Genomic DNA, 27972 nt, shown 5'->3' with positions numbered 1-27972 from the left:
AGCATGAAGTGCTCCAAAATCTCCTGATAGCTAGCTGCATTGACCCTGCCCTTGATAAAACACAGTGGACCAACACCAGCAGCTGACACGGCACCCCAGACCATCACTGACTGTGGGTACTTGACACTGGACTTCTGGCATTTCCTTCTCCCCAGTTTTCCTCCAGACTCTGGCACCTTGATTTCCGAATGACATGCAGAATTTGCTTTCATCCGAAAAAAGTACTTTGGACCACTGAGCAACAGTCCAGTGCTGCTTCTCTGTAGCCCAGGTCAGGCGCTTCTGCCGCTGTTTCTGGTTCAAAAGTGGCTTGACCTGGGGAATGCGGCACCTGTAGCCCATTTCCTGAACACGCCTGTGCACGGTGGCTCTGGATGTTTCTACTCCAGACTCAGTCCACTGCTTCCGCAGGTCCCCCAAGGTCTGGAATCGGCCCTTCTCCACAATCTTCCTCAGGGTCCGGTCACCTCTTCTCGTTGTGCAGCGTTTTCTGCCACACTTTTTCCTTCTCACAGACTTCCCACTGAGGTGCCTTGATACAGCACTCTGGGAACAGCCTATTCGTTCAGAAATTTATTTCTGTGTCTTACCCTCTTGCTTGAGGGTGTCAATAGTGGCCTTCTGGACAGCAGTCAGGTCGGCAGTCTTACCCATGATTGGGGTTTTGAGTGATGAACCAGGCTGGGAGTTTTAAAGGCCTCAGGAATCTTTTGCAGGTGTTTAGAGTTAACTCGTTGATTCAGATGATTAGGTTCATAGCTCGTTTAGAGACCCTTTTAATGATATGCTAATTTTGTGAGATAGGAATTTTGGGTTTTCATGAGCTGTATGCCAAAATCATCTGTATTAAGACAATAAAAGACCTGAAATATTTCAGTTAGTGTGCAATGAATCTAAAATATATGAATGTTAAATTTTCATCATGACATTATGGAAAATAATGAACTTTATCACAATATGCTAATATTTTGAGAAGGACCTGTATATGGTCAAGGTACCAACTATCCTACTCTAATTTACACACACGGCTCCATGCTCTCCTCCACCTGCTTCCAACACTCCAAGCAGATCACAGTGTCATCTACGAACATCATAATCCATAAGGACTCTGTTTGACGTCACCTGTCAACCATCAACCATGCAAACAAGAAGGGGCCCAGAGCTGATCCCTGAAGTAACCTTTATCTATCAGACTCTCTTGCAGAAATGTTGACAGTTTTACTTTTATTTGTGTAAATTCAATACATTTTCCAGGAAGTGAAGACCTCAAACTTCCTCCAATGTTTCCACACGTTCAGGTTATCCGCTCAATCATTTGAAGCGGCCCATTAACATGACACACTCTGTTCCTACTAGACTGTTTACACCACTATCACAATAACTGTGTGCCTGCAGGGCTGCACAGTTAATGACATCAGCTGCGAGATACGACGTCACCACAGCAGCTGTTTATAAACTGTGAGCACATGATAGCTTGCCTGGATTAATAAATCTGACTTATAGAGAAACCACTTCCTTCTCGTAGAAACATTGGCAACGTGCTGCACAGATAAAGTGGCCTTGCCATTTTTTTTTACACAGTTCAGCAGAGACGGAGCAGGCGAACCCAGAATAAAAGCCAGCAAACTGGGAGTTCAAGCTGAGAATGAAGGAAGTGTCAGCCGTGGTTCGGCTGTATGAAGATCCTTTTCAGTTCAAACTCATTGGCTTTAAGAAATCAGAGTAAAACAAATATTTTGTCTGGTTTTGCTAATCTAAAGCATTAGTGTCGCAATTATTAAAAATATAATTATGAAATAAAGGAAAGAACATCATCTTCCAGTTCCCGGGTTTTCTGGATCAGGTGAATAAAAACGAACCAATCTGGAGTTCAGCAGATCCTAAAATGTTCAATCAATCCAAACAGACTGAGACACAGCGAGGGTGGCCAAACAAAGAGCAAGCCACATTTCTAATACTGTGGTAAACAGAGGAGTCTATGGTCAGCTTAATGAATGCAGGGTGGAAAACAAGCCCATGTCATCAGCCCTCCACCATCGTGCTCTACAGCTGATATGGTGATTTAATGTTTGTTTTCTATTTCATTGAGGTTTCTTCAGGTTTCTTAAATTTCTGGGTTTTCAACACAGCAGTGTTCTCTTTTCCAATGGTTATAATCAGTCTGACAGAGAGAGGTATCCCAATCCTTGTGGTTTTTAGTAGAACAATGACCATCAGTGGGACCCTTTGTGAGGTTCCTTGAGGCGACATTGTTGTAAATAAGCGCCGTTTAACTAAATAATCTGAACTGAAACTATCTCTGTAGTTATGCTGCTATAGGCTTAGGCTGCTGGAGGACATAATGACCACTTTCACCTTCTTTGCTACATTCTCACACTACTCTCCAATTTTACATTATTTGCTGTTATTTCAGCTTTTAACCTTGTTCTCTCTTTTCTCTTCCTAGAAGCTACACCTGGCCTGACTCTGTGTCTACCTGTGACACCTTTCTGGAGAGGGACATTGTCCAAGCTTCTGCTGGCAAATACTTAATGCTCACCTTCTACTGATGATCCACATGGCCCTGTCTTTCAGTGTTTAACCCTTTCTCTCTCCTAGACATGGTGATTGGCTGAGCTTCTACTGTGACTAACTCTATGTGCTCTCTTTCAGACTCTAACCTTGAAAACTGGCTCAGAGTTTATCTGTTCTTTCTTTCTAGATGAAACGACTAAAGGAGCTACATCCATTAACATTTACTTTTCCTTCCCATAGAAAGTACTCCTGGATCAGTGCTTCTTTGTGTCTCTGCTCTGTTCTCTCAAACCTCCAGTCGGTCGTGGCAGATGGCCGCTCACACTGAGCCTGGTTCTGGTTCTGCTGGAGGTTTCTTCCTGTTAAAAGGGAGTTTTTCCTCTCCACTGTCGCTACATGCATGCTCAGTATGAGGGATTGCTGCAAAGTCAACACCAGTGACTGTCCACTGTCTCTACATGCTCATCCAGGAGGAGTGAATGCTGCAAGTCACTGACTGGATGCAATCTGCTGGGTTTCCTTAGACAGAAAAACTTTTTATCCAATTTCAATAAATAACTGATTCTGACTGAACTGTTCAAGGGTTAGGATTAATTGGAATGTTTGTACCTGACTTTGTGAAGTGACTCGAGACGACGTGTTGTGAATTGGCGCTATATAAATAAACTGAATTGAATTGAATTAACTCTACAACATATTTGCTGTATTGGGTCCCCTGACATTTAAAGGATTAAAGTTTTGTTGTTTCGCTTTTATTTCACCGGTAATCTTCTATAACGGTAGAGCTGTAGATAATTCAGACAGCCATCTACTTATTGGTGGTCTTCTGATATTTAGGTTTGTCAAATTCGAGCACTTCCTAATCACCTTTGATATTACTTCCATTCCATTAATAAAAAATATAAATTTACAAAATACAAAACAAAATATGCCTTAAGTTTATCTTGGAGCAGAAAGAAATTAATTAATTAAGTTATTAAACTGATCTAATTGACTAAAATAATCTTAAAAATGACTTTAAAATAACTAATGAGGAAGTACATTTTAGACAGGTAGAAGTTTTGTTTACGTGTGTTTTAACTGTTAAACGTTTTATCAGAAATAAGATTTTATTGGTCAAATTCATTGGTGTAGCCACACAAAATTTGAAGAAATCAGTTTGGATACTAATACGAAACAAATTTATTAGCAGCTCCCAAGTATTTTCAAGGATTTCATGGCCCCATAAGGACCCTGCTTCCTAAAAGGAGAGCAACAGGGAGTCACCTTGTTGAGAAGGGTCAGCTTGATGTCTTTGTGAGAGCCTGAACCTCCGTAGCTTCCAGGTGGGCCCATGGTGCCGGGTCGAGAATGAGATGGGTGGCCGCCCCTGTTTCCAGGTCCTGATCTGGGCATGGCGTTCCCTCCTCTGGGCGGACCACCAGATGGGTCAACCTTCCTGCGATCGTCCCTGAAAGGTTCATCTTTCTTTGACGGCCTTTCTGTGATGTGAGCAAACACAAAGTATAATTATTATTTTTAATGTGTTACTTCATAAACAACAGATTTAGGATCAAAGTGATGGTGATATCAAAACGGCTCTTATTTGTTCAGGTTTTAAAATAAATGAAGGAATCTTACACTAAACTTTAAACAACTTTCAAGCTTTAGTAATTAACACAGTTCAACCATTTTATTGAGCTTTCTAAAACCTTTGACACGATACGGAAGCACAAACTTTTCAGCGTTGGTCCGTTGTTTGGCCTCGAAACGAGCTCACCAACAGAACTAAGCGTGTAAAGGTACTGGTAACTTTCTTGTTGGTGTTCCTCAGGAATCTGTTCTGAGCCCCGTGATTTAACAACTGTACAAACCAACAACATTGGCAGAGAACATATTTTATCCTGATAATATGATGAAGTACCTTGCTGGATCTCTTCCTTATCAGCATCATTATAGTTAGTTGCCCTTTGTGTGAATCGGAACTTAAATGCTACAAAAAAAATAAATCATGTTGCTCTCCAAATCAACATCAACGCTCCCGAGGCGTCTCGTGTTGGATGAAGGCGATGCTCTTTGTTTGCGTAGCCTTTTAAATCCGTCTATCATGTAGCCTTTAGATCAGGGGTCTCCAACTCCAGTCCTGACTAGTTACTGTCCAGCAACTTGTGGATGTCCCCTTGTTCCAACATACCTGAATCAAATGGTCAAAATACCTCCTCACCATGTCACCAAGTCCTGCAGAAGACTAGGTGAATTGGGTGTGCTGGAGCAGGGATGGAGCTAAAAATTGCAGTAGAATAGCTCCTGGAAAACTCCTGTTTTAGGTTAATTACAAACCTTAAAACACTGGTGTATGTTATAAGCTTGGTGTGATGATCCTCAAGCTTGATCATTTCCATTCCTGCCCACACAATCTGTCTGTTCAGGACATGCTCCAACTGACCTCACCAGCAGCCATCTAGATACGCAGTCCTCTGTCCTTTCAAGCTTCACAACTAGTTGGATCTCAGGTAGCGATTATCCCTGTGTGAATTTAAGCAAATCTTTGATATTCGACTTGTTTTGTTGTCTGACCTGTGCTTTAATCTTTGGTTTCGTATGACGACCTGCTGCAGACGAACATGTTGGACAACGACAACAATAAGAAGCTGCTGCTATACTTTCAGAGAGACTTCCTGTTCTGTTAGTCAAATAAAATGTTAAATCAGAGCGTAAAGCAGCTGCTCTATGTACCACTAACCCTTGTTCTTATCCCGACCCTGTGGGGACCGGACCCGTGGGACCCCTCGCTCTCTTCTGGGGTGATTTGGCGTCGGCGAACGAGAACTGGCAGAAGAAACCGGGCTCGCCAAGTCAGCATACATGTTGTCCGAGTCGGCGCTGCGCACCGAGCTGCTGCTGGATGACGCCGAGGACACTGAAGACACGCTGCTCACGCTCAGTGACCTGAAACAGGAGATAAACTGATGTGGATTCGTGCAACCAAACCTGCCAACACAACCTACTTTCATCCAATTATCTCACCTGGATTTCCTGGAGAAATTCCCATCAGAAGCAGGACATAAAAGATGGAAAAACACAAAATAAAACGGATATTAGGAGATGACGAATGCTGGATAAAACATCCAGCACAAATCCTGCAAAAATGTATTTATCAAAACAATTTAAAAGGTCAGGAATGGAGAACTGAAATTGCCAAAAAAATAACAACACACACAAACAGAAATATAAAAATGTTTTTTTTTATCCCACTATTTAATACTGTGGTACACAGTATTATTCAAACAAAAGATCAGAGAGGCAGTCAACACATCCACATCAACTCCAGGACCAATGTTGTCTCCAACTAGAACTGATTCTGTCAAAATTTCCCAATTTCACCAAATAAACTGCAAAATCTTAGAACTCGTACAACAACTAAGCTCTTCTTCCTGCTGTCTCGATCTTTTACCCACAGCTTTCCTTAAGAAAGCTTTGCCTGTAACAACATCTGATTTAATACAAATAAACACGTCCCTTTTGTCAGGTGTTTTCCCCCAGGCCCTGAAAACAGCAATTATCAAACCTCTATTGAAAAAGAGCAACTTGGACAAGCTGCTACTACAGAACTACAGGCCTATATCAAACCTCCTCTTCATCAGTAAGATTATTGAAAAAGCTGTTTTTCAGCAGTTAAACAACTTCCTAACAATGACCAACCACTGCGATGTCTTCCAGTCAGGCTTCCTGCTCACCACAGTATAGAGACTGCTCTTGTCAAGGTGTTCAATGACATCCGTATAAATGCAGACTGTGGAAGAACCACGGTGCTGGTATTATTGGACCTTAGTGCAGCATTCGACACTGTTGATCACTCCATTTTATTAGAGCGCCTGGAAAACTGGGTCGACCTTTCTGGTACAGCACTCAACTGGTTTAAATCCTACTTGAAGGACAGGTACTATTTTGTGTCAGTAGGTAACTTTACATCAGAGACCACAAAAATCACATGTGGCGTTTCCCAAGGGTCCATGTTAGGGCCCCTCCTATTCAATATCTACATGCTCCCCCTAACTCAGACCTGAACCTTCAGAGACAAATAAAAACAGTAACAATGTCGTCCTTCTATCACCTAAAGAACATCTCCAGGATTAAAGGACTAATGTCTCATCAGGACCTTGAAAAACTAATTCATGCGTTCATCTTTAGTAGAATTGATTACTGCAACGGTGTCTTCACAGGTCTGCCTAAAAAGTGGATCAGACAGCTGCAGTTGATCCAGAACGCTGCTGCCCGCGTCCTCACTAGAACTAAGAAAGTGGAGCACATCAGCCTGGTTCTAAAGTCCCTACACTGGCTCCCTGTAGCTCAGAGAATAGACTTTAAAATACTTCTGTTAGTCTATAAATCACTGAATGGCTTAGCATCAAAATACATTACAGACTTGTTGTCAGTGTATCAACCACTCAGACCTCTCAGGTCTTCTGGCTCAAATCTACTCTGCAGAACCAGAACCAGAACCAATCATGGAGAAGCAGCTTTTAGTTCTTATGCTCCACTAATCTGGAATAAACTGCCAGAAAACTGGAAAGGCGCTGAAACCCTAAATTACGTTTTTAATCTTAATTTAAAGCATTTGTTTAGAGTGGCCTTTGACTGGGCCATCTAGGCATGATTAGTTGCGTTTTCAGTCCAATTTTCCTTTCATTTTCTTGTCCATCATTGTATTCTCTATTTTATTTTACTTTTTTAAATTACCTCTGTGTGATTTTATCATTTGATTTGTTTTTCTGTGTCTGTATCTGTGTTTATTTGCTTTGTGATTGTATTGTAATTGTATGTACAGCGATTTGAGTGTCTCGTTGCTGAAAAGCGCTACATAAATAAACTTACCTTACCTTACAAGATTATTTTTTTTAATTTACATTTAATTAGATTTTTTTATATTTTAATATATTGATTTTTTTTATTTGAGCGGTTTCAGTTCAACATAGTTACTGTATTGCTGATTTTTTTGCAAGTAAATACTCCAGAATACTGCTGACTTGTTTTCTCAGGGAAACACCTCAGATTTTATCATTCCTGCCTGCTCATGTTTTTCATTTTGAGAATAAATGTGGTCACTCTGCTCAACGTAGTGGGATGTTATCAGCTGTCACTGATCATCGGGTGGGCGTGTACCTGGATTTTCTGGATCCCGTGCGTGACGGTGAGGCTGAGCCTGAGAGGGAGTTGGAGGAGGATCTGGACCTGGAGCTGGAACCGGTATAACTGCTGGCGCTTCCACTCACAGTCCTCCTGAAAAAGACACAGAGCCAGGACACGTTTTCAGATAAATCAGATCATCAAAGCCCTCATTCCTTCTCAGGGCCACAGCTCCTCAGAGGCATCTGGTCCAGGCTTTGCAAAAGTATTCACGCCCCTTTGAACTCAACATTTTGTCAAAAAAGACCAGCACAAAATTGTGCATCATTGCAACATTAAAGGAAAATAGTTTTTTTCTAAGTGGTGCGTGCACTTGTGCACTGGTTCTAAAACAACCTCAAACATTTAAGGGTTCTGTCCAATCTACCATCAGAACATGGAAAGATGGACCACTTATGGCAAACACTGCCGCCTTTGGTAAAAAACTAACACAGACACCACACCCATGGTGAAACATGGTGGTGGCTGCATCATGCTGTAATGATGGTTCTCTTCAGGAGGGAAAGGGAAACTGTTTGGAGTTGATGAGCAGATGGATGGAGCTAAATACAGGGAAACCTTGGAAGAATCTCTGTTATAGGCTGCAGAGGACGTTAAACTGGTGTGAAGGTTCACCTTCCAGCAGAACAACAACCCTAAACATGCAGCCAGAGCTACAGAGGAATAGTTTGCAGTTCAGTGGTTCTCCAACTTTCCCAAATGACTACCGCCAATGGAAATGCTAAACTCTCTCAGTACCACCAACATGATGGATAAAAGCTTCTTAGCATTTACATTTGGATAGACGATGTTGGCTAAGATGTTGCACAATAAGGACAGACAAAAAACAACTTTGAAATGATATTTAATACATTTTCTTGTTGTGTTGAAGCTAAAGTTGCACGCAGGTCTTGGCCACTAGTGCTGCCTATGAACCTGCTGACTTTTGATCCCACGCACATTTCAACAGTATTCTTCACTGCGCTTCTTTTTCCAAGTAGTTTCCATTTAAAAAGAACAAAATAATGTGATTAAACATCTCACCTTCTTTGCAGCTTTTATAATTTGATCAAATGCAACAGAATGTCCTATGGGTGTGAATAGCTTTGAAAGGAGCTGGATGTTTACACAATTCAGCTTTTTTTTTTTTTTTAATTCTCTTGTGTTTAAGATTATCAGATTAAAGTCTTTTGACCCTCTCAGAGTAGAGCTGTGGCGTTCTAGTTGATGCCATGTAATTTAAAATAAAGACAAAACATTTGCAACGCTTGTATCCATACAAGAAAAGTTACAGCTTGAAACCAGCCTTATTTTTATGTCCGCTCCAGGTTTTCCGAGCGTTCAGCAGGTTGTTTTTCCCCTCCTTGTCACAGAGTGGATCTGCTTCATCCCAAACAAACTGATTTGAATATTTCAACTCCTGCTCCCACTTATTCCCACACAGGAGGGATCACTTTATTACACCAATTCTGCACACAAACTGTGCTCAATCGGTGGTTAAGTTTTACTGCACCTGTGCAGAGGTGTCTTTACACCTTTATGACATAGGAAATACAGACTAGTTTGCTCCACTTCACACTAAACCGTTGCAACCAAAACAAGTAAACCAGGCCAGCAGGGGGCTTTTGGGATGTTTCCTTTGTGCTGCAGAACAGATATCTTTTTAGTGAACATTATTGTTAAAAATGGCTTAAAAACAAAGTGAAACAATCTGTATTTGTCCATTGGAGTGAAGTACTTCAGATGAATAATAACCAGCAGGTTGTTGTGGATTTTCTTATCAAAGTGGGAGAGAAATCAACTCATTAACAAGAAAAAGAACGGACCTTGTCTTTATAAGTTTATTCAAAGGCATTTCAGCATTTGAAGACCCCGTCACTGAGTTTAGTCAGTGAAGCAGAGCCCCGAAAAGAATTTACCTCAACTTAAAAGAGTTTGGAAATATAGCCCCTAGACCCTCCCCGGGTCAGAGGTAACCAGGTTATTTATGAGGGCACCGATCTACCATTCCTTTAGATACAACACTTCAGGAAGTGTTAACCATAAAACTCCTGATAATGAATTTAGAGCCATTCTCCTCTTAAGTAACAAAAACACAGAGGTCAGAGAGGAGAGAGGTAAAGGAAAGTTCAGAGCACTAAAAGAATTTTCCACAACACGGTGCAACGGCTAGTTTTCCAGGATAGTTTCCACCTGGGCCACCTACACAAACACCCACAAACAAACATGAAGACTGTCTGTTCTTGTTTTCCCCTTTGCTTCTCTCTTCCGCCCGGCGCCATGAAGTGCCTTCACACACAAATACTGTGTAGAAACTCACTGATGTTTTTTTTTTTTCCTCAAACACACACCCACGCTCTCGCCCACATGCCCTCTTTCAGGTCTTTCCCCAAAATGCACAGACCTGCAACACGGGTAGTGCCACTTTGTGCCAGCCCACTACTATGCAAATAAAGAAGTGTTTCGGACTCTTGGTTCTGCAGATTTGGATTCTGATACTTCCTCTAAAACATGCACGTGTGCCAAAACGCTTCGCTTCCGCATGTAAACGGTGGAAACTGCGGGAATGAATCCTGCATATCCGTTGGCCTCCTCACAGAACGATGAGTAACAAAAATAAATACTTCTACAACACATTCTGGAAAGAAAGCAAGAAGGGAATCACCCAAAGAGCTCCCCACGGTCTCACTGCTTGTACATGTCTAGGTTTTTTATTGGGATGTTATGTGACGAGCCAACATGAAGTCATGCATATTTGTGAAGCAGCTGAAAATCTCATTTCCCCCTCTTGTTCAGTTCATGTTAGTAACTGTGCAACAACAAAGCAGTGATCAACTGGAGAAAAGATTGTACATTAATTATTAGTTACCCTGTAGTTTTAGCAGGAATGTGGTGGTTAAAGTAACATTTTCCCCTTTGTCTAAAATTTCTATGAAACATAACTAAAATATCCACAAACTATGTTGTTTCTTATGTTTCCCTGTCAGGCAGTAAAAATAAACCCATTTAGGAGCTGAATAAAAAAAAAAAAAAAAAGTTATATTTCTGTTTTTGAAAGGAAAACACAACATTAAAAAGCTATATGAGTGCAAACAGTAAAAATAATAAAACTATTGCTCTAGGTTTAGTTCTATGTGAATGCAACTTCTCCATGCTGTTGAGTTTTGCATTTGTTGTCATTAGAACAGTGCCCACAGCATGACGCTGCCATCAACATGTTGTGTTCAAGGTGCCACACTTTGGTCTCATATGACCAGAGCACTTTCTTCCAAAATGTTAGTGGCAAACTGGACTTCTTACAGCTTTACTTTCTTCTTGTCACTCTGCCATAAAGGCCAGCTTTTGGAGCGTATGGCTTGTAGTTGTCCTGACGGCAGATTCTCCCACCTGAGCTTTGGATCTCTGAAGAGTTGCCACGGGCCTCTTAGACGTTTTATTGCTCTCCTTGCCCAGCATGTCAGTTTAGGCGGCCCAATAATATGTTTGCACTCAAACGTGGAGTTAATGACTGACTACTCTGAAGAAGGTGGATGTCACATTAGTGCATTAGGTCATTGCAACAGATTCTGAGAGGAAACGAGATTAACACAAGTTGTTCTGGGGGGGATGATTAAGGGAATGATGACTGAAGAAACTCCCTTTAACTGAGTAAACATTACGTGTACACCGAACCATTCGGCAAGGGTCATCCTTTAACTTCCATTAAATTCCAGGAAAATATTCTCCTTTTTGTTGTGTTAACCGACAGAGCACACAAGTATAATAATTTTGTCATTAAGTAGAATACAAATCATAAACTCAGGCGAACCAGAAGCTGTACCTGCGGGGTGGATGCTGCTGCCGCTCTCTCTGCCTGCCCTCCCGCCAGTTCGGAGCTCTCCCAGGTTCTCGTGGAGGAGGAGGCCCGGCTCCTCCATCAGATGCACCACCCGCCTCCCTGGGGTTGGCAGGAGGCTTGCCTCCCTCTGTTGGAGGTTTGGGGGGCCTGTTAGGAGGTCCTCCGAGCTGAGGAGGACTGGGAACCTTCTTCAGAGGAGGCTTTTCTCTGCGGGGAGGGGGGACTACCCCTGGCTTTGGTGGCATGCTAGTGGAGGGCAAAAGAAACACATTTATGCACATATGATGAAAGGAATGAGCAAAAAACCTTATACTACAACAGCTGAAATCTAAGCAGAGAAATCTTTAAAAATCAAATACTTTTTCTTAATTTAAATGAAATATTTTTACAGATCTTCTCAGATTACAACAATTTGATCTGATTGGAGAGTCTTCTGGCCTCTCCTCATGAATCTGATCAGATGTTATGGTTCTGAATGACTGCAGTTAAAGTAATTCACGTCCTGAAGATTTACCCCTTAGCTACTACTGGTGGAGGGTCCGGTTTGTTCTTGGCCACCCTCGGTGGAGCTGGACTCGGTGAAGGGGATGAGGAAAATGATTGCGATCTAAAGGAAATAAAAGAGTGACAGGAGTTTGCTTAGTCATTCAATTCAGTTTTATTTATAATGCAAATTCACAACATGCCGTCTCAAGGCACTTCACAAAGTCAATTTAATCGAATCATACAGGTTTCAAGGCACTTTACATTCATTCCAATTAATCCTAACAATTGAACAGTTCAGTCAGATTCAGTTATTTATTCAAATTGGATAAAAAGTTTTTCTATCTGAGGAAACCCAGCAGATTGCATTCAGTCAGTGACTTTGCAGCAATCCCTCATACTGAGCATGCATGTAGCGACAGTGGAGAGGAAAAACTCCCTTTTAACAGGAAGAAACCTCCAGCAGAACCAGAACCAGGCTCAGTGTGAGCGGCCATCTGCCACGACCGACTGGAGGTTTGAGAGAACAGAACAGAGACACAAAAAGAACAAAGAAGCACTGATCCAGGAGTACTTTCTATGGGAAGGAAAAGTAAATGTTAATAGTAGTATCTCTTTTAGCGGCTTAATCTAGGAGAGAAAGACAGTTAAGAAAATGAACTGTTTCCCAGTCTGGAGTATGAAACAGAGCACATAGAGTTAGTCACAGTAGAAGCTCATCAGAACTCTTGCTGCAGCATTTTGAATCAGCTGAAGGCTTTTAACTGCATTTTGTGGACATCCTGATAGTAAAGAATTACAATAGTCCAGCCTTAAAGTAACAAATGCATGGACTAGTTTTTCAACATCACTGCTGGAGAGGATATTTCTAATGTTGACAATGTTCTGGAAGTGAAAGAAGGAAATCCTAGAAACCTGTTTAATATGGGATTTAAATGACATGTCCTGGTCAAAAATAACACCAAGGTTTTTTACTTTATTACCAGAGGTCAATTTAATGCCATCCAGGTTAAGTGATTGACTAAGCAGTTTCTTTTTTAAAGACTTCGGTCCAAAGACGACAACTTCTGTCTTGTCTGAATTTAGAAGCAGAAAATTGAACGTCATCCAAGTTTTTATATCTTCAAGACATGCTTGTAGTCTATCTAACTGGTTGGGTTCATCAGGATTTATGGATAAGTAAAGCTGAGTATCATCAGCGTAACAGTGAAAATTTATTCTATGCTGCCTGATAATTTTACCTACTGGAAGCATATATATAATTCATTGTATTTTTCATGCAGGTAAAGCCGGGTTGTCAGATGAGTAAAACTTCCCCCTACAGAAGGAAAACCATGTGTTCAGGTTGGATGAGAACCGGACTGAGTACCTGGAGTGGCTTCCGCTGAAGGAGCTGTGCTGTGAAGAGTGGCTTGAGTAGGAGCTGTACGAAGAGGAGCGGCTGCGGGAACGGGATGAGCCAGAGCCCGTGTAGGACGAAGAACGAGATGAAGACCTAGAAATTCACAGAGAACATATAGATTTATGAACAGTCTAGTCCTTGTCTGTATGCAAATACAAATATAAAATAATTCTAAGTGAGACAGTTGGTGATGTAATTGTTTCCCCAAAAGCTGTATAAGTTACTTTCAGCCCTAAGATACAATGTCAAGATGGGACGACATCAGCAATAAGATTTTACAGGCTGCCCATCAATCTGAAAGTCCATCATTCTGCAGAGATTATTCACAACTGAAAAATAATTAAGACAGCTGCCAGTCTTCACAGGATTCAATGTCTCGGCAAATTCTGGCCAAGGTCATAGCATGAAACACTCAAGAGAAATCCCAAGAGCTCTATCTCAGAATGTACAGACCTCAGTCAGAGTGTTAAATGTTAGAATTCATGACAGGACAACTAAAAATGAAAGACTTCTATAAAAATGTCTTCTAGACGGATCAAAGTAGAGCTATTTGGCCATGACATTTGGAGAAAATATAACAGCATATCAGGTCAACAGCTCATAGCAACTGTAAAGCATGGTGGTGGAAGGGTGATGATTTGGGCCTGTTCAGGCCAACCAAACGTCCTTCGGTTTAGTTTTTAAAATAGGACAATATATATTGATGAACATTAGCAAGTAAATAGTTGAGATTTTAGCCAAGTGGCAAATTTCCATCTCTAGTCTTACTGGCAGGTTCATGTCAAATACATAAAATAAACAATCAAAACAAAAACAGAAAGCAGATGTAAAACAACTTAGAAAAATATGGCGGATCATGAAAGTTCATATTTAAATATAGCCATGCTGACATTTCTGGCTTTCACCGAGCCATTCTTAAGATGTTTTCTAAAGGAAATGAGCAGTCGAAACTCCTGTAAACTACTCAAAAACATTTTAGGTGTGAGATGCACAATGAGAAATAGTAGCTGGACCAAAAGCTGTTTTTCCTGAATGGTATTACAGTTACCCGTAGAGCACGCTCTTCTTACTTTACTGGAAATCCTTGAATGAATTGTTGAAGAGGTGGAGCATAAACTAACAAAATCATTACATTTTAAGACGCTGTCCCAATTTAGTAGTTCATGTTGTTGATCTGACAGCGTTGGTATTTTTTTTGTGGAATAATTATAGCATCATAATATACTTCGGCAACCTCTGAAGTTGAACTATTTCAAATAAATTAGACAAGTTAAATGTCATTGTTTTCCCCTGACCAGTCAGACATAATTGTAAGTCTATAATGGTTTCTAGGTATCTGAATTCTTGTACTATTTTTATTCTTTGTCTTGAATATAAATACTTGAATCACTAAGTATTTACCCTTTTTCAGAAGTCCATACATACAGTTTGGGAGAATGCTAAACCCAAAAAACATGACTGTAAACACAGCAGCTGTCTAGTCTTGTGCAGCTTGTTTCTTGCCCTTCACATAAGTATACAGCACTGCATCATCAGCGTAAAACATTACATTGGATGGGCAACATTCTAGTAAATCATCACTGAAAAATCTCCCATCACAAGCTTATAGAATCAGACTGCTAACAAACTAAGAAAGGTTAGATTTAACTACTATGAATTCAAAGCTTGTTCAGTTCAAAGCAAGAATGTCTGGAAGAAGCTCCCCAAGTTTTAATATAATTAGATGGACAAATTAAATGTTTATATTTATTAATGCAATAAATTCAGAGGCTCTTACCAACACGAATTTTTAAATGTTATCTTAATTTTAACACGTAACCAACAAGGGGTCATTTTTATTATTTGCACACTTTCAGCTATATATTTCTCTAAAGTGGACCCTCACGCACCTGAGGCGTTTAGACCGTAAATCACCTCGTTCGCGTTGCATGTGGGATGCAGCAGAATAAACCAAGTAATAAGAAAAGCCGCGCGTCTCTTTCATTAAGCCCCAGGCTGTATTTACATCTGGTTCTCCCACCCTGGACACACCTGACCAAGAAACATACAGAACGTTTTCGCCTGGTTTGGGTTCCCTACCGGAAAAAGTTACAAGTTAACACTGATACAGACCAAAGTAAACGAACTATACCGTGGGAAGAACAAGTATTTGATTTGATGTCATGGAATAAAATGCAAATTAATTACTTAAAAATCATACAATGTGATTTTCTAGATTTTTGATTTAGATTCCGTAACTCACAATTGAAGAGCACCTATGATAGAAATTAGAGACTGGGAAAACATGCAAATCGGCAGTGTGTCAAATACTCGTTCTCCCCACTGTAGGTGGAAAAAATGTCAAACACTTTAGCATCATGTTTGAAATATTTTTTTTATTTTCAAACCAAAATAAAAATATTACGAAGAACAGATTTTATCATCTGAAGAAGACAGCTTCTCTCTCATTTGGATGCTGAGATTTTGCCACATGCCTTTATTACTTGTAAAAGTGATTCTTATCGTGCTCTGCTTTCTGCGTCTACCTAAAAAAAAAACAAAAAAAAAAAACACTACAGTGTCTTCAAAATTAACCGTAAGAACTCTAATGAACTCTACATTAATGCTCCATGTTTCTAAGCTCCAACTGGGAAAGCTGAAGATCAGAGTCTGCTGCTCTTAAAATACACAACAAAAATGCGTCTGTAATAAAACCTGAGAGAAGAGTTTTGACTTCGTGCATTTTAATTTAAGGCCAAAAATATAAAGACATTATATTAAGTCTTATTAATATAAATAGATCGAATTTGAACATGCTATCCCTTCTTTGTGAAATAAGATTTAAAACCCTGCAGGATGAAAACCCATGTTTCCATGTATACAGCTTTAAATCATCATATTGTCGATACGCAAAAACCCTTTCCACCAGATCAAAAACTTCCTGGGGCACATTTAGAACACCCAAGCTTTTTCATGGTGAATTACTCCTCATCTGCTTCCTCGTTAACTTTTGAGGTGCCATATGATTGCTTTTAAATGAAGTAACGTACACTTGATGGTATTCACACTCGCCTGTGATGCACGGTTTTCATTGTTTTATGACCGTGATTAACAGCAGGTTTTTCAGCTTTTTTCACAGAACAAAAACAAACCAAAAAACTAAATGTCAGAAACCCAAAGCAGACATGTTACATTCCTCGTTAATTCGATGGAAAATCATTTGCTGTACAGGTACAAGAAAACACGCACAAATCTTGTTCAACAAGAACGCCACACAGGTCCTATTGTTCCATTAAAGAAGCTTACAGGTTTAGCTGGAAAGAAAATTTGTTCTTCCAGAGTCGCTTTAAAAGCTTTCCAACGCTTCTTCTCCTGAAGTGTTTACACACTATATCACATGGTTAATCCCAACTATGCAAGACCAAAGAGCTAGCATTAAAGCATTTATACATGTGTTAGTGGGGAAACTAATAAAATTGTTTTCCTCTGAACTTGCAACAAGAAGGTCTCTCTGTACTTAGAAAGAGGGAAGAGTAAATTAGGGCAGACCTCTGATTAACACCGCAGATAACAGTAGTCCCAATCCACTAATTATATGGTTGAAACTGAACCTTTTTAACTTGTCAAGCTGAAACTGAAACCGTACAAGATATTTTAACTAAAATGTCTTTGTTTTTAAATTATTACCAAAATAATCCTTCCACTGGAAATCTGGCTTCACGGTTTATGTTAGAGTTAACTGTGGCAACCACTGATTTAAAAATCTGTGGCAGAATTAGTAGAGGGAATTTAAACCGTTTGGTTTCTTGCCAGACATCCGGCTTTTAAGTGTATTTTACAGACTTTCAACAGAGTTAAGGCCAGAGCTTAGGGAAGGCCAATCCTGAAGCTTAATGTTGGTCTGCTTTATACGTAGCAAAAGCAGTTTGGATATGTGTTTGGGATACTGCTGGAACAGCCAGCTGTGTCCAAATTTCAGCTATCTAGCTGTGGAGGTGAAGCTACACAGTTTATAGGTGGTCCTTCTGCATTGTTCCATCCACTCTGTGCAATGTACCGGTACCATGGGCAGCCCCACAGCTTGGTGCTGCCACCAACATGCTTTACAGAGTGTTCTCATCAAAAAATACTTCTCGTCAATGTGGTCAAACAGCTCCATCTTTGTGTCGTCTGACCATGAAACTTCATGTGGGCAGACGCAGATTTCCGTAGTGTCCAAAGGTGTAAATAATGGAGCAAGGGCTTCTTTCTTGGCCTCCTCCCTCTCAGTCCATGTTGATGAAAAACAGACTGCATTTTGGATGATGACACGGGTATTAAATCGGTTTACAGGTCATGGTCTGGGTGGTTATCGGGTCGATCCCAAAGATTACCTTTCATCTGAGGAGGACAGTTGGGGTTTTCTTCCAGACTTTGGCAAAGTGGCGACACATTTGAATAACTTATAGTTATGTATGCCTGTTTGAAATGAGGATATCTGAATCTGCACTTGCTTAAAAATGGCTCTAAAAGACTCAAAGAAAAATCTAAGATAAATTCAAACTTGGGCAGCTAGTTCTTGTTTTATAAAATCGCTGCAGTTGTGTGTTAAATAATTCCAGCCAGGATGCACGATATTCCTGCATCAACAGCGGTACCGGTCGATGTCAGTCATTTTATTGGCATCGGTCCCATAGGTGAAACTGGGCTAATATTAATTTCCATCTTGTTGCTGTTTGTGTTCAGGGAAGGGAGGGGCTCGTCTGTTTAGTCATGTGACAGTGAAGGTGATGCAGCGCAGGATTGAGAGATGTTTCTCTGAAGCAGAGAAGCAAAGTCAGCGGTGTGCCTGTTTTATCATGGAATTGAAATGCAAATACATATATTATAAATAATATTGGTTACCATAACAGCAATATTAATATCAGGTATGGAAATCGACCCAAATTTTCAGGTCGGTGCGTTCCTACAATAAATCACGAAAAACTTAAAGTAAAGATGGTTTTCGTGCCCACATGAGTGGACGGAAACCGCCGTCTGGAATTTCAACAAGTTGACACTGAGAATAAATGTGATAATATACAGCGTTAGAAAGATCAGGACGGGAAACAAAAACATTTAAAAACCAATAATGGACATTTACTGTTCTCTCATCAGGACTAACTGGCTTTAACTGTCCACACCTGATGCATGCTTTCAGTGTCTGACATATTACATACATTACATATTTTCTTGATATTGTGCAGCACCTAATTAGATTATTTTTTTAGTTTCAATACCAGTATATCAACTTTTGGCTAGGGTTCTCCTTCTTGCTCAGAAACTGGCTTGATGGACGAGCTCCTACCTGGATGAATTGGACAGGGAGATAGAGGAGCCCGAGGGGCGATGTCGGCGGCGGCCTCGAGGCGGGGATCCTAGGCCGGGACGTCTCCTGGGAGATTTGGACCGCCGCCACGGGTCCTTCCACTCGTCTGGACGCCTCATGAGTGGAACCATGTCTTTCTTTGAAGGAGGTTCCATGAGCCTGCTGAGAAAAATGGATTATCTGTTGTTTTCTGCACCTGCAGTGCCACTAGGTCCACTCACGACAACAGGCCCAAACTTAAAAAGGTCCAAATTACCAATATTTTCATTCAAATCACACAAAACGCTGGCAAATAATCTCACAATTTAGGCTGGAAAACATTATTCCATTTCAGATTGTTTTTTTTTATTCTGAATGTCAAACTACATTAAAAAAATCCTTTATTGTGCCTCAGTGGGGAAATTCAAGTGTACCAGCAGCAAAGACAAGAGAAAGGATCTGTGATAACACTCTTTGGTGCACCTAGGATGCAGCAGTCTATCACTGAAGGAGTTCTACCGGCTTCTACAACAGCTTAATGCAATAGTTGAGAGACGTTGTCCAACAGCAATGGTGTTCCGATCCATTGACCACCAATCATTATCTGCCGATTTCCGTAAAGAAATATGTGATCAGTGTATGCCGATCATAGCCTTTGTTGCCGATTACTTGTACATCATACTTTGCAGCCTGCAGGGGCCCTGTGTCACACTCCACCAGAGCGTCACAACAATTACTAAACAAACATGCCTGCCGGGTGGAACTTTTTTCCAGTTGAACAAGTACTTTTCCTCTCAATTTACTCAAATGTTGGACAATGATGGACAGTACTGATCTTTATCTCAGTCTCTTATATATATTCACAGTGATTGGAATGGCGGCGTTAAAATAAACGACGTTACTAATGGCGGTACTTTTTTCTGTAACGAGCAATCAAACAAATTACTTTTTCGTGTTACAACGCCGTTACCGACAACTAAATGGGACGCATTATAAACTAAACCTACTCATTGAACCTCTTGTTATCCCTCGTGGCTCACAGCCACAGGAGCTAAGCTTTTTTTCTTTGGAGAAGGGAGGAGCTAGACAATCACATAAGTGATGATGATTGGCTAAGGTAGGGTAAGCTTTCATTGTAAGTTTGCCTACACAGCCAACAGGTCTGTAGATGATGCAGTCAACTTAGCCCTTCACTTCATCCTCCGGCACCTGGACTCCACAGGAACCTATGCCAGGATCCTGTTTGTGGATTTCAGCTCTGCCTTCAACACCATTGTCCCAGCTCTGCTCCAGGAGAAGCTCTCCCAGCTGAGTGTGCCCGACTCCACCTGCAGGTGGATCACTGACTTCCTGTCTGACAGGAAGCAGCGCGTGAAGCTGGGGAAGCACGTCTCTGACTCCCTGACCATCAGCACCGGTTCCCCCCAAGGCTGTGTTCTCTCTCCTCTGCTCTTCTCCTTGTACACCAACAGCTGCACCTCCAGTCACCAGTCTGTCAAGCTTCTGAAGTTTGCGGACGACACCACCCTGATTGGACTCATCTCTGATGGTGACGAGTCTGCGTACAGATGGGAGGTGGACCATCTGTTGGACTGGTGCAGCCAGAACAACCTTGAGCTCAACGCTCTAAAGACAGTGGAGATGGTTGTGGACTTCAGGCAGAACCCAGCCCCACCTGCCCCCATCACCCTCTGTGACTCCACAATTGACACTGTGGAATCTTTCTGCTTCCTGGGAACCATCATCTCCCAGGATCTCAAGTGGGAGCCAAACATCAGCTCCCTCATCAAGAAAGCCCAGCAGAGGATGTTCTTCCTGCGGCAGCTGAAGAAATTCAACCTGCCAAAGACTATGATGGTGCACTTCTACACAGCCATCATTGAGTCCATCCTCACCTCCTCCATCACCATCTGGTACGCCGCTGTTACAGCCAAGGATAAGGGCAGGCTGCAGCGTGTCATTCGGTCTGCTGAGAAGGTGATTGGTTGCAGTCTACTGTCGCTCCAGGAACTGTACACCTCCAGGACCCTGAAGCGGGCAGGGAAGATTCTGGCTGATCCCTCCCACCCCGGTCACAGACTCTTTGAGACTCTCCCCTCTGGCAGGAGGCTGCGGTCCATCCGGACCAAAACCTCACGCCACAAGAACAGTTTTTTCCCATCTGCCACCAGCCTGGTTAACAAAGCCCGGAAACCACCCTGACACTCTCCCTTTCCCCCACACCCCCCCTTTTTTTGCTGACAGGACACTTGTAACCTGTAACTCTATGTGTTACATTAACGCTCAGCATAGACTCCTGCTTTACTTGCACAATGATCACCTGCACTGTTGTATTGCTCTTGCATCTTATACTGCTCTATATTTACTCTCACTCACTTAAAACTGTGCACATATATTTATATTATATTGTAGATATGTTTATACTGTTTAATTTGTACTGTATTGCACCGACTACGCCAAAACAAATTCCTTGTATGTCCAAAAACGTACTTGGAAATAAAGCTTTTCTGATTCTGATTCTAAGCCAATCCGAGGCAGTGTTCAGTTTACATAGAAACAACAAACGAACACGGAAGCCCTGCATTGTAAGCTGCAACAATGGTGGGTCTGGAGAGAAAGATTGCGTTTTCAAAGTGGAAGTACAAACACTACTTAATTGTTGTTGAGGTAAAAAGCAAGACTGTACATGTGAAGTAAATATTAAAAGTTCGGTGTAAGTATGTGTTTATGTAATTCCACTTTATACAACTGGCTTGTGAAACCTTAGAAAAACATCTAAATTCATTGACATATTTAAACTTAAAAAAGTAATGCAATAGTTACTTTCCCTGTTAACTAGTTACTTTTATAGTGGAGTAACTCAGTTATAACTGCTACAAAAATGTCCGGAGTCAAAATAAAAGTTTTTTAATTGGGAACGCAAGAATGAGGTTTTCAGCCTCGCTGCAGGTTCTGTCATTCTCTCTTTATTAATGCATGTGTAAAAAGTGTAAAAGTTTATTCGCATCGAACAGCAGGTCAACATCCCAGCAGAAACACAGAATTACTTTAACTCAGATTAGAAAACAGGCGTTAAACAGCTGAAGGATTTGTCTGGACTGATCCACAGGCTACATTGAAATGACCTTTTGATGAAAGTTGAGCTAAACGTATCTGATTTGACAGAGTTGAGCAGAACGGGGAATATCCAAACCAGTTATTGTAAAAGGTCAGGTGTGTCCGAAGAACAGCAGCTTTGGAGGGCAATTGTTTTTTTTTTAGATTAAATCAAAAAGAAACACAGAAAGAAAAAGTAAAAACTGCTGCTTATTTCTTCACATATTTACATGTTTCACAGAAACAATTTAATTATTCACAAACTCTTTGCAACGAGATCATCATAAACTGTCCCAAATGAAGTGCAACTGAAATCAGGGTTCTGTGAAACAGTTCTAGAACGAAGGGCGAAAACAAAGCCCAACACGCCTTTGTGTTTGCATGTGCTATTCTTATTTCTGTCGCTTCTTTTTTTTTTTAAACACAACTCCAGGTTTGTTCTCTGAAATCTGATTCACGCTCAAGTTACTGGACAATATTTTGCAATAATGGAATAACGATTTTGATATAGAAACTAGGCTTTATACTGAGATTATTTCACTGAATCGTTAACAGGTGCAGAAACTTCATGGTTTAAAGACTCTGGAGTAAACTTTAAGTTTATCTTAAAGGAAGGTGTTTTGTATATTTTGTAAGTCAGTAAATGCTAAAAAAAAAAATTCAATTTGCGCTGAAATATTGTAGCAACCTGAATATGAAATATATGAAAGTACGGCACAGAGTAAAGGACAGGGAAGAAGGCTTAAATCAAACGTAAAACCTTGGATTCAGGAACATCTCATGAGTTCAGAGGATCTGGAGAAGGCCTACAACCACTCTCATGGGCAGCCTGATCTTTAGATCACCAAAGCAAGAGCTGAGTTCCCAGTAGGGGTTGAAATCCACCACAATCTTTCATCCACCCATTCACACTGACAGTGACAGCGGCCCTGGGGCAGACTGTGGCTGCCATACAATCAGCACCACAGGGCCCTCTGCCCACCATCAGCAGGCAAGACGGGTGAAGTGTCTTGCCCAAGCACACAACTGAGACGGATGGAGCAGGGTTCAAAGCAACAACCCACCGGTTACAGGAAGAACCCCTACCACCCTAGCCACCGTGGCCCATGACAAGGTGTTGTCGTAGAGAGGCGAATGTCGGGATTGGGAAATAGGAGACCTCAGGGTCTCATATTTGCTTTAGAGTGAGGAGCTCCATCATTCAGGTGCAGACAATATTAGAGCTGGAGCTCCACCACTTTAAAAGAAGTCCGCTGATGTGGTTGATCTGATCAGGATGCCCTCCCTTTAGAGGTGAGGTGACCACAAATCAGACCCTGAACTCACTGGAGGGACTAGACTGTGCTTTTAAATATTAATCACCCCCCTACAGATTTGTTTTATTTTTACTTTCTAAAAGGAACATCATGCCTCGATCTAAAGAAATTCAGAAACAGATGAGAAACAAAGTCATTTACGTCCATCAGTCTGAAGAGTTACAAAGCTGTTTCTACGGCTTTGGGACTCCAGTGAAGCTCAGTTAGAGTAAGCATCATGAGTTGGGTGGTGTTCTCCTCAAGTTGTTGGAGGAAATAAACCATAAAGGAACAGAGAGGATATTTCTACTAAAAGACGTATTACAGCATAAACAAACTACGTAAACTGTACAACCCCAACACACCTAAAATTGCATCATTGCAGCTCAACCGCAATGACCAAGACACTCTGAATGTGTGCCAGCGCAGACGTGGACATTCATAACCTGCAGTTAATGAGTTCACAGGCGTGATGCAAGAACAAACATGTCAGCGTGTCATGTCTAAAAATAGTTTGAGCTCCTGAGATATTTTTAGATCCTTCTTATCAACTGTTGCCTTTCAGGAAGGAATGAATGAAGGAAGTAGGACACATAAAACCATACAGAGAGCAGAACGCAACAAAAGATAATGGGCGGTTTGAAGACTTTATTAAAAAGCTTGACAGGACTGATGGAAAACCGAGGGCGCAGAGTTTAATAGATGAACTTAGCATAACCCCAAAACACACTAAGTTCATATTGTGAAGGTGCCTAGAAGGAAAAAGTACTAAGCCTGGGGTGAAACAGAAAAAAAACTGCTTTGCACAAACCGGGCCTGGAAAGTACAGGCCCGGTTTGTTCATCTATCATCATATTCAATCCACAGAGTTGAATAATTCAGACCTGGACCACTTTCTATAACCCCGATGATAACTGAACGACACCACTGAAACTAAATTGGCATAACATTATAGTTGTCCGCAGAATATCTGATTAATAAATATAATATATGTAAAATATATATAGGAGTACAATACTTGGTATAAAATATTATCGTGTACCTAGACAGGACAGTTGTGTTGTATTGTTACTGCATGTACTTCAGGTGAATTTAAGCATTTTGATAGACCTCTTGGGGTTGGCTCTGTTTCTCCCTCGGAAGTATTTATGGTAATTAATAAGTTTTAATCTGTGGATCATCTCAGGAAAGGGTTAAAACCCCCATTCTGAACCCTTCCAACTCTAACAAAACACCAACCGAAAGAAAGACGATTAACAACAAACCAAACATGAAGTTATTTTACCCGTTACCACCCAATGTTGAATAATCACTCATCAACCTTTCAACTTGTAAGCAACAGTCATGAAATACGTTCGGAGAAGCAGAACCGTACATAAGAATCATTTTCACACACTGGTGGTTCAACGGCTGACTAACAGTCTGGCTGTGTGACAGAATGTCTGGTACATTGCATCACCAAGATCAAACAGAAACAGAGATGTACTTACTTTGGCGGCAGGCCAAGGGGGGAGCGTGGCTTAAGTTTGTCCTCCTCTTTCTTCTCCCTGGCGTCACGAGGAGGACGAATCTTCGGCTTTTCCTTTTCGTTGCGTTTCATCCGGTCTCTCTCCCACTCCTCTTTCCGCCGAATCCTCTCCTTCTCGCGCTCCCGCTCTCTTTCCCTCTCACGCTGCCGGCGCTCCCTCTCACGATAATCCCTCTCCCGCTCCCTGTCTCGGTGGCGCTCCCGGAGGTCACGCTCGCGGTCACGCTCCTGCAGAAATTAAAACGATTGGAAAAATACTGTCCAATTTGGGATTAAATGTATTTTTCTAAGACATATCACCCCCCTTCTTGTTGCCATAGACACCTCTGAGCATTTTCCAGAAATCCTCATTTGTCTTTAGTTGGATAAACAGATTTAAACATTGGATTTAAACATCGTCTTTATTGGCAGAACGTCTGTGAAGCAGAATCCATCAAATCAAGGATATGCTGCTTCATTCATTACTCTGGGAAATTTAGTATAGCAGCTGTCAGAAGCTGAAGAGAGGAGGGAAGCAGAGCAGACTAAAACTTTAAAAATATAAACACAAGATAGCTCGTACTCGTCGTCGTCCGCTTTCTCCGGGACCAGGTAGCGGGGGCAGCAGACTCAGCAGAGACCCCCAGACGTCCCTCTCCCCAGACACCTCCTCCAGTTCCTCCAGGGGGAGCCCAAGGCGTTCCCAGGCCAGCCAAGAGACATAGTCCCTCCAGTGTGTCCTGGGCCTCCTCCCAGTGGGACGTGCCAGGAACATCTCCAGAGGGAGGCGTCCAGGAGGCATCTAGTATAGATGCCCGAGCCACCTCAACTGGCTCCTCTCGATGTGGAGGAGCAGCGGCTCTACTACGAGCCCCTCCCGGATGGCCGAGCTCCTCACCCTATCTCTAAGGGAGTGCCCGGCCACCCTACGGAGGAAGCTCATTTCAGCCGCTCGTATCCGGGATCTCGTTCTTTCGGTCATGACCCAAAGTTCATGGCCATAGGTGAGGGTAGGAACGTAGACCGACTGGTAAATTGAGAGCTCCGCTTTTCGGCTCAGCTCTCTCTTCACCACAACGGACCGGCACAGCGCCCCCATTACTGCGGCAGCCGCACTGATCCGTCTGAACTCACCATCAGGTGGTGATCAGTGGACAGCTCAGCCCCTCTTTTCACCAGTGTCCAAAACATGCAGCCAAAGGTCTGACGACACAATAAAGTTGATCATCGACCTCCTGCCTAGGGTGTCCTGGTGCCAAGTGCACTGATGGACACCCTTATGTTTGAACATGGTGTTCATTATGGACAATCCGTGACTAGCACAGAAGTTCAATAACAAAACACCACTCGGATTCAGATCGGGGAGGCCATTCCTCCTGATCACGCCTCTCCAGGTGTCACTGTCGTTTTCCATGTGGGCGTTGAAGTCCCCCAGCAGAATAATGGAGTCCCCGGGAAGGGCGCTATCCAGCATCCCCGACAGGGACGCCAAGAAGGCCGGGTACTCCGCACTACCACTCGGCCCGTAGGCCGAAACGACAGTCAGAGACCTATTCCCAACCCGAAGGCGCAGGGATGCGACCCTCTCATCCACTGGGGTAAACCCCAACACGAGGTAGCAAGCAACAAGATAGCCCCTAACGAAAAAAAAATGAAGCAGGAAGGATGAGCATGAAGACAAGGCAACCAAACCACCGCAGGTTTGACTATATACTGAGAGGACACAAGGATATGAAATGTAAAAATGCAGTTTGTGTGTTAGTGAAATCAGAAGATCCTCCTGATTTCACTAAAAGCTCATGTTTGGACTAGATATTCAGCTGGAAAGTTTGCAGCCTGCTGAGGAGGAGAAGAAGGATGCTGCAGGAGCATAAACCTTGATCGTAGAAGAAACTCGCAGTAGTAGCAGGTAACAAAGGGTGACTTCCTGTGAACATTTTGCTCTTTAGTCAACAGGGGATTTAATGACTGCATTTTTAAACTGCACAAACCGGCTTTGTTATTGAGCTTCATAGAACAAAAGTACAAAATACAGCATATCTCAAATGTCATGGCTGGATACACCTTATCAAAGAGTGATGATACTCACGTTGAAGTGGTACGGAGGAGGAGCTTCTGTGTACTGGACTCTGAAGTTCTCATACTGGCCCCCCCTCCATAACGTTTCCATTTCATAGTCGTAGTAAGGCTCGGCATATGGCTCACTGTAGACAGAAACACTCATCAGAAACTAGGTGAGGATGAACTAGGTGAAAAAAGTTTCTAAATAAAACTAAAAATTAATTAAACTATCTTAATTATTAATAAATCTGATCCCGCCAACAGATCAGAAGTCAGGGTAATGAAATAAAATAAAAACTGATAATATCTGGCCCTATGCAAGTTAATGACCCAACTGTTTGAGGGTTTTAAAGTCACACGACTAATAGGACAAATGAGTTGGTAGCACAAACTTGCAAACATCTTAATAAAGGTTATTTATGTTTCTAAGGATGAGCAGTATTTTATTTCAACGTACCTATACATAGGGTCTCTGAAGTCCATTTCCCTGAAAGAGGCAAAGAAACCATGTGAGGAAATGTAACCAAATACAACCAACTACTCCTGGATGAGGGGAAACTTGTGTTTCGCTTGTTCCCTTTTTAGTTTAGAATCCCTTTGGATTGGAAATATGAGCAGAGCTGTACCAGAACAGCTGAAGAACCATTTCAAAACCAAAGTGAACGAGTTTAAATGGGTTGGTGACAAGAAGCCTGTTCTATTACCAGTAGCAGTCATCCGAAAAACAAAGTACACCCTCCTTTAACTTTAGGGTTTTTCCAGATCCAAAAAAAAAATAAAAAAATAGATCCCAGACTTTTTATCGTTAAACAAAGATGAGAAAATGGAAAAGCAGGGATTCCACCCAATTACCCGGCAGCTTGTAGGACCTTCAGCAGCAGAACCTCTCAGGGCTGTTTTCACAACACTGCGTTGCAGATATTTGTTTCTGCAAAGCTTTCTTGAGGTCCCATCACATTGTTTTAATTAGATCAAGGCTTGGACTTTGACTAAGCCATTGTACCATTGGCTTTGTTTTTAGCCGTTTTACATTTGCCATAGTGTTTGGGATGATTGTTCTGTTGGTGACCCAGTTTGGACCAAGCTCCAGATCTCAGACAGATGGCTACACATTTGATCCTACAAAATGTTTGTATACAGAGGAGTTCATGGTTCACTGAGTCATTGCACGGTACCCAGGTCTCATAAGCAGCAAAACAAGCCCAGACCATCAGTCCTCCACCACCATGCTTGCCAGCTGATTGCCAAGTTTGTTTTGCTCCAATCATGGTGCTGTGCATTATGGCCAAACATCTATACATTGGTTTTTATCCATCCAGAGGACAT

The 27972-nt window shown here is 41.8% G+C and overlaps 1 protein-coding gene across 7 annotated transcripts in view; it reads right to left on the bottom strand.

The window, feature by feature from the left end:
• zc3h18 (zinc finger CCCH-type containing 18) overlaps positions 1 to 27972 on the bottom strand; it is a 49542-nt gene that overhangs the window by 10270 nt on the left and 11300 nt on the right. For 5 of the 7 annotated variants that reach the window (XM_047392665.1, XM_047392690.1, XM_047392707.1 and 2 more), the window contains exons 7-17: positions 27104 to 27133; positions 26675 to 26789; positions 24569 to 24834; positions 18688 to 18870; positions 13350 to 13475; positions 12012 to 12104; positions 11480 to 11743; positions 7657 to 7773; positions 5521 to 5529; positions 5237 to 5442; positions 3781 to 3995 (exon numbers count right to left, since the gene is read on the bottom strand). In XM_047392665.1, coding sequence (XP_047248621.1) covers positions 3781 to 3995; positions 5237 to 5442; positions 5521 to 5529; positions 7657 to 7773; positions 11480 to 11743; positions 12012 to 12104; positions 13350 to 13475; positions 18688 to 18870; positions 24569 to 24834; positions 26675 to 26789; positions 27104 to 27133 — 1624 coding nt within the window. The remainder of the gene's footprint in view (positions 1 to 3780; positions 3996 to 5236; positions 5443 to 5520; positions 5530 to 7656; positions 7774 to 11479; positions 11744 to 12011; positions 12105 to 13349; positions 13476 to 18687; positions 18871 to 24568; positions 24835 to 26674; positions 26790 to 27103; positions 27134 to 27972) is intronic. The other 2 variants (XM_047392681.1, XM_047392713.1) reach the window with 2 other exon arrangements.

The sequence above is a fragment of the Girardinichthys multiradiatus genome, chromosome 2, assembly GCF_021462225.1.
Source record: "Girardinichthys multiradiatus isolate DD_20200921_A chromosome 2, DD_fGirMul_XY1, whole genome shotgun sequence".
NCBI classification, from domain to species: Eukaryota; Metazoa; Chordata; class Actinopteri; order Cyprinodontiformes; family Goodeidae; genus Girardinichthys; species Girardinichthys multiradiatus.
Note: the sequence above shows the minus strand (reverse complement) of the source record. Positions and strands in the feature narration are given on the sequence as shown.